The sequence below is a fragment of the Mizuhopecten yessoensis genome, unplaced genomic scaffold (genome assembly GCF_002113885.1).
Source record: "Mizuhopecten yessoensis strain PY_sf001 unplaced genomic scaffold, ASM211388v2 scaffold10765, whole genome shotgun sequence".
Lineage (NCBI taxonomy): Eukaryota > Metazoa > Mollusca > Bivalvia > Pectinida > Pectinidae > Mizuhopecten > Mizuhopecten yessoensis.
In genome coordinates, this window is record NW_018408710.1 from 784,224 (window position 1) to 790,961 (window position 6,738).

Sequence of the window (6,738 nt, forward strand, 5' to 3'; positions counted from 1 at the left end):
TGGTTCAGGTGGCACAGAAATATTCCTCAATAACGAACACACTTGACCGAAATGTAGGCAGATCTAAAAAATGCACAGTTTGGAAGTTAAGTAAAATAAATCACTATATTCAAGAATAATGTTTCCTTCTTTCACGCTTCCAATAAATTGTATAACATATCCTAAAATTTTCATATTAAATTAACCTATAGTCAGCATTTTAGTTTCAGTGAGGCAGGCCTGGACCCCTGGATATACACTCAGCCTTGGTTCAGATCTGAGCATGTTGTTTTCTTTTCAGATATAGCTGGATGAATCGGTTGAACCAGATTTACACATAACAGATCTGTGCATACAAATGCATTTTAGGGTCCTTTTCACAGAACACCCAGATATATATATCGTTCACCTTCTGTCTCATGAAAAATTTAATTTATTTCAGATACAAAATCATGAAAAAGTGCTGGATGTTTAACCCCAGTGAGCGTCCCACCTTCTCAGAACTGGCTCATGAGGTACGTGAGATGGTCACTATTTTACAACATCAGATGAGACAGGGACAGAAGCGGAGTAACATACAAAGTACTTACGTTAACGTAGAAACTGCCACTGACTATCACTATGGCGACGCCAGCCAGTCGGCCATCATGACACCTGATGCCACGGAGCATGACATTGAACCAACAGAACCGAACACTACCGAGCCATCAGAACCAAACACTACCATAGCATAGTCCCAACGCTCAATAACCATACTACCTAGGTAGCTACATGATCATACCATTAAAAATGTTCTTACCATTTAGATAGAATTTAATATGTATGTCTTCATTGTGTCATAGATTGTTTTGTGGCATCAAATGCCTGGACTGGAAATATTCAGGAAGTATGTGTGTAAAATTGGCAATGCCTGTCTGGAGCTATGTGGACTGTTTGGTGCTGAATCTGTCCTGGTGAAATACATGTATCACTTCATTGCTGTCTGTCCCATTTCTGTTATGGAGGTGATGTTTGATTATTGTTTTAATAGATAAAATGTCTGTTTGCAAATGAAACCTTAGCCTATGAACACCTTTTTAGTTATGATATCATTCTGCAAAATTTGAAATAAAATGAACGGGAGGGGGGGGGGACTTTTTGAATATACCAGCCTTTTCTCAAAATTCAAGACTGTGTTCATGTTCATACACACCTTTAACCCTTTCACCCCTATGCAACTTTAGTAGACTCTACCATGCATTGATCTGGACGAGTCCATTATGGTCTACAGTGTTGAAGGGGTTAATTAACTGTGTTGAATAGTAAGCTGGACAACTTTGGGTTTTTATCTTCTCAAAAACGTTTTAATTTAATTGACTGAAGTAGAATATTTTTAGCAACAAATTTGGGGACTGGGAAAAGAGTGTCATATTGTCATGGGTTCAAGTCATGAAGGTGAGGTTAAAGGTTAAAGTTCACCACAAGAAACCTTCTTAATCTGTGATAACATCTGCTTTCAAATCTGTGAAAATTGGTTAAAACTGATTCTCCAAAAATCTTATTTGCAACATAATTATGAAATAGACGGCAAATGAATCATCTCCATGACAACATCTATGTTAAGTTAAGAAGGTGTTGTAATTAGAGATATTGTTGTTTTTACATTGTTGATATATTTTATGAAAATGTAAAATTTTATTCCCAAGGGTAACCAACACTTTACAAAAATTGCTTTATATACACACAGATACACAGATTTATTCTGACTGTAGGAAATTGTACACTTTCCTCTGCTGTCAGCTCAGTTATATATATGCAGAACACATTCCAAGATGTATGGAGGAGGTATAGTAATTTACAAGGAACTCTTTTGTAAGACACCAGTAAAATGTACTATGTCACCCTGTAAGACAATGTTAGGGAGATATGTTTGTATAGTTATTACATGACAAACTGTTTGTGAAGATGACCATGTAGAATGAGTGATTGACTCACTTCTATTTTTGGACATATCATTTTTGTAACATTCTTCGTGATCATTAAAAGTGCTGCACAAAAATTGTGTGTACATTTTTCAGGACAAAACGCTGAAAAATAAACAGTTCTTGAAGGACAGTTTGAATGGAAGGTCAGGATGGTGTCTTCTGATAATTCAGAATGCTTTTATTATTTTCTGCAAAAAAATATAAAAATAAGTAGCTTTACTTAAATTTATTTAAAAAAAGATGTTAGTATTAAATAGTTTCTAATTAAATAAAACTCATTATTGATGCTCAAACAAATTTCATACTAGTATTCAAGGTCAACCAACAGTAATACATGAATGAATATGCATAAAATATAGCTTTTCTGTAAGGTTATATAGCTTTATAATCATTATTATAGGATTAATAATTCAACTTAAATTGAGGTTGTATAGAAATGGATTAATGTACAAATTTAATCATATTTAATTTACTCACAAATTCTGGTAATCAAGTTAAATGCATGATCGGTAATTAATTTGCGAATATTTTATACAATGTATGTAGAAGTATATATATATATATTTTTTTTTTAAATATTTTGTTTCCATCTACATAAAGACTATATAATTTTGTTGTGTACCAACATATAATTAATATATTTAATGAAGGTCAAGGTCAATGTCCTGTGGAGGAAAGGTCACACTCTTTTCCTTGGATGTTCGTGAATCGGAGAATAAAGGGCAGATAATTTACCAGCATACTGATCATACTTTGCAATGTATAGTTATGTTTCAAAGTCTTCTTATGTGATTTCTAGTCCTTTATCATCAAAATATTAAGGAAGGTTCTTAAACATACATTAATCAATGACCATTGCTGGTTCTGATTTCTTTAATAGTTTGTTATCAAGATGTTCGATCCTACTTCAAATATTTTGAAACACTTACCAAAGTCAAATTATATGTTTCACATGCATTCTTTCAAATTCTGATGTAATCAAATTGTAATATTTGGACATAACCAGGTCATGCTACAAAGCTTGTCAAGATTTTCATGGCCTTTCTGAACTTTTCAAATGAGCAAGCTATAGGTAGGCTGACCAAAACCCATTGGTCAGTCTTAATCAATTTGTACCATTTATCTACAATTAAAGTCCCGCTTCACGTAGTAGTCTATGTGTAGAACCATGTCAAAATTCTACAACAGACGTTTACCAAATCAATTGAGGGATGTGCAATGTTGTAATGTTTTGTTTTAAATGTATGCCAGGTAACCAGCTTATGATAATATGTGTAGGCATAGCTATGAACTTTACAATCAAGATAGAAATACCAGAACTAGACTTAGACTTACCACCTGGAAAACAGCTTAATGAAAAGACCTAAGCTATCGGTGTATGCATACACATGCATGAGGTAAGAATTTGGACTGAATATCCCATTTCTATATACATGTAAGTCAGATTATATATGTAAAAACAATCTTAACTCATTCACCCCTGAAATTTCATAATGAACTATTCCAACCTTTGAATTGGAAGAGTTAAAATGTGGTGTCTTCAGGGGTGAATGAGTTAGACATATGTATCAAACAGTGTATGGTCACAATACATGGATAGCTGATTTCATAATCATTAGGTGGTCTAGAGACGGGAATGTCTTATATAGACCGAATTAAGACACTCAGGAATCCTCGATCACCTTAATTATGTAACACTGGCACATTAACATACTGGAGGTGTCAAATGACATCAAACAATCCTTACATTTGACATTTGTTACTTACGTTATGAATTGTTGATCAGTTATACAATTTTCTTAGAGTAACCTTTACTAATGATAAGTATTTACTAAGTTTATGGTTATCAAGGTGAACAGTAAAAGTATGTATGATATAATTATAAAGATATATTAATCATAATATAAAAAATGGGTTTTTCAGAAAAGGATAATCATGCATTGTATTCATAGCAAGACTTTTTTTAATCATGACAATTATTTTTCAAAATTATTGTTAACTATAATTAGATAAATACCTATAATATATGTAGGTTCCCAATGTTACATACATTTTAATCTAGAAACTTCTCCCTCCATGTGTAAATGATTGATATTTTTTTCTCAGTCATTCCATTATTCGTTCATGTATTTGAAATATATTTGTATGACCAAAGTATGTGTATACATATCAATTCAGAGGTACAGCTGCCTAGTGTACCATTTTATGTGTTTTGGTTATGAATTACCTCCCTTTGAAATTTCAATATGTCAGTCGCCTTAATTGGTCATTACCACAACTGATAAAGTGATAAGGAAGAGGGTAATTAACTCCTATAGACAGGAACAGAGGGACCTGAGAACTTGTTAGAGCTTTATTTGGTCCAAATTTAGATTCTTAGAGTAGTTTTACATCTTTCTTTTTTTTTTATCAAATTTTCAGGAAAAATGCCACCTCCAATGATGGTACAGGACTCGTTTATACCATAATTGATTGGGGTTGGCATTTTCACTGAAATTGATCTTAGTCCCGAAAACATGTAAAATTACTCTGAACACCTCAGTTTCAGTCCAAAGATAGCTGTAAGAAATTTTCAGGTCCCTGTGGACAGGAAAACCTAATTTTGGGAGTGTCCAGATTTTTAGTGACACACTAGATTTTTTACGGCTCATTAGACTAAGAACTTAATGTGATATATTTGTTTATACTTGAACATTCCATGATTGGTACATTAATTTGAAATAAACATACACATATTTGTGATTGAAGTATGTAAATACCGCTATAAGGCCTTTTATGGTGAAGAATCCCCATACCACTGCCAAAAAATGTAACTATGCCTTAGAAATGTATTTTTCAGGCATGCCTATAGCTTTGATTAGTCATTTTTGAAAAGAGAAGTATACCTTGCAGGACTTGTTTGAAAACATAATGAAGATTAGATAAACAAAATATAATTAACAAACGTGTTCTGTGGGGCCAGACCGGATTTGAATTCTGGACTTCAGATTGTTGCTGAAACCGATTGAGCTACCTGGACAACGGAAATGTACGAGCCCAAATTAAATGTGCTACAGTTCTATCTAAACAGAAGTTCAGGGGGCGGTTACTGTATATAAGAAAACTGCAGGGCGGTTGGACAGAGATCCTTAAGGACTGGCAGATAAACATATCATTATGGTTATAATTGTACCATCGACACTATTTATGGTACAGTAGCTTTGGGTGGGGACAGTGAATTGAATTTCCTCTGAATAACTTGCTGTTTATAAACCTCCTATATTATAGTTTTTTTATAAGTTTCAAAATTAGTTTTCATTGCTGTATCTGAGCAAAAGATATTTGATGGCAGCTTTCTTTGACTTCTAAAAATGTAAATATTAACTCCTGATGATAGTGACATACATATTCAGTATATGAACATATGTTTTCACTTCGGACAAACGACAAATTTTCTAGGGATAAAATGACATCTATCTCTCCCTGTGTTCCATACATACCTCTCTAATGAGAATACAGAATGCTGTGAACCCTGGGGGAGGTTGCAAAAACGTTGTTTTATTATTATTCTTTAATTTGAAGATTTTCATATGTCTTCTTCTTAGATCAACTAATGAAATTGTTTTTATTGATGAATGTGCAAGGTATCTTCCTCTGTTTATAGGATTTCCTTATCATACCATTGTTTTTCATCATTTCAAAAGTTCACAAGTCTTTTTGATACATTAAAAATATTGTTTTGTAACAGGATGGGGTGTTTTGTTACTTTTATCTAATGTTTTTACAATATGCTCTATAAAACAGAGAAATAAAAGACATTAAAATGGGAACACATGATACATATTTTGTTTTAAAAACATGATTTGCTCACGTTTTATGTCTGCATTTAAGATAATATCCATTTTTTATACAATTCTTGTAACTATATTGTGGTGCTACTTAAAACATATAGATATTGAGGTATAGTTCCAAAATGTACATGTAAACATTAGGCATCGAAAATTGGTGGTATGTTAGAGTCGCATGTAACTATGGAGTCTGTAGTAAAAATGGTGTGAAATAAAAATGATAAATAATCATTCTTGCTTCATATTTAAAATATATTAAGTATATTTCTTTTATAACAATTATGAAACAAGTTTTATAACTTATATTGATCACTCTTATTGGCCCGGGTAGAAGCACACAGGTGGGTCTTAATGTGGGAGGAAACCGGAGTACCCAGTCGGCCAGGTACATTTTCACGTCCGATAAGGGAATTGAACCCCGGTGAAGGGCAAGTGCGTTATAATATGATAAACATTCACTGTGTATAACTATTTGTTCATTATAATAACAAACTGTATTTAGATGACATTTTTTAAATAAATAAAACATAAATATCTTTGTTGCAAGTGATTCTGTGTTTATATTCAACTGTGTTGTACAATAACATATACATTTTATAGCTGTTTTACATAGCTGTGTAGTAAAACCTATTGGTTTATATTAGAATTTTAAGAGGAAACATAATTTACAGAACAAGACATGGGAGATGGACGAAGACAACACCCCGTGGAGAAATATACAGAACGAGTACAGTCGGTCGGGAAAGAATAAATATGTCAAAGTACAGTATGATGTAACATCACGTGAACAGTATGTTCTGTAGTACGAAATGTAAATGGTAAAGATATCTATTAACATATTTGCCAAAATTTAATCATTTCTTCCACCTGTGTGTGACAGAATGGGCTATAGTACTCCTAATATACTCTTAATGCAAGTCGGTAGCTGACAGAATGGGCTATAGTAGTCGTGATATACTCTTAAAGCA

The 6,738-nt window shown here is 32.9% G+C and overlaps 1 protein-coding gene across 4 annotated transcripts in view; it reads left to right on the plus strand.

The window, feature by feature from the left end:
• LOC110462240 (hepatocyte growth factor receptor-like) overlaps positions 1–2,504 on the plus strand; it is a 33,628-nt gene extending 31,124 nt beyond the window's left edge. For all 4 annotated transcript variants that reach the window (XM_021516120.1, XM_021516118.1, XM_021516119.1 and 1 more), the window contains exon 20: positions 422–2,504. In XM_021516120.1, the coding sequence (XP_021371795.1) occupies positions 422–713 (292 nt within the window). In that variant the 3' untranslated portion in view covers positions 714–2,504. The remainder of the gene's footprint in view (positions 1–421) is intronic.
• The last annotated feature ends 4,234 nt before the right edge of the window (positions 2,505–6,738 follow it).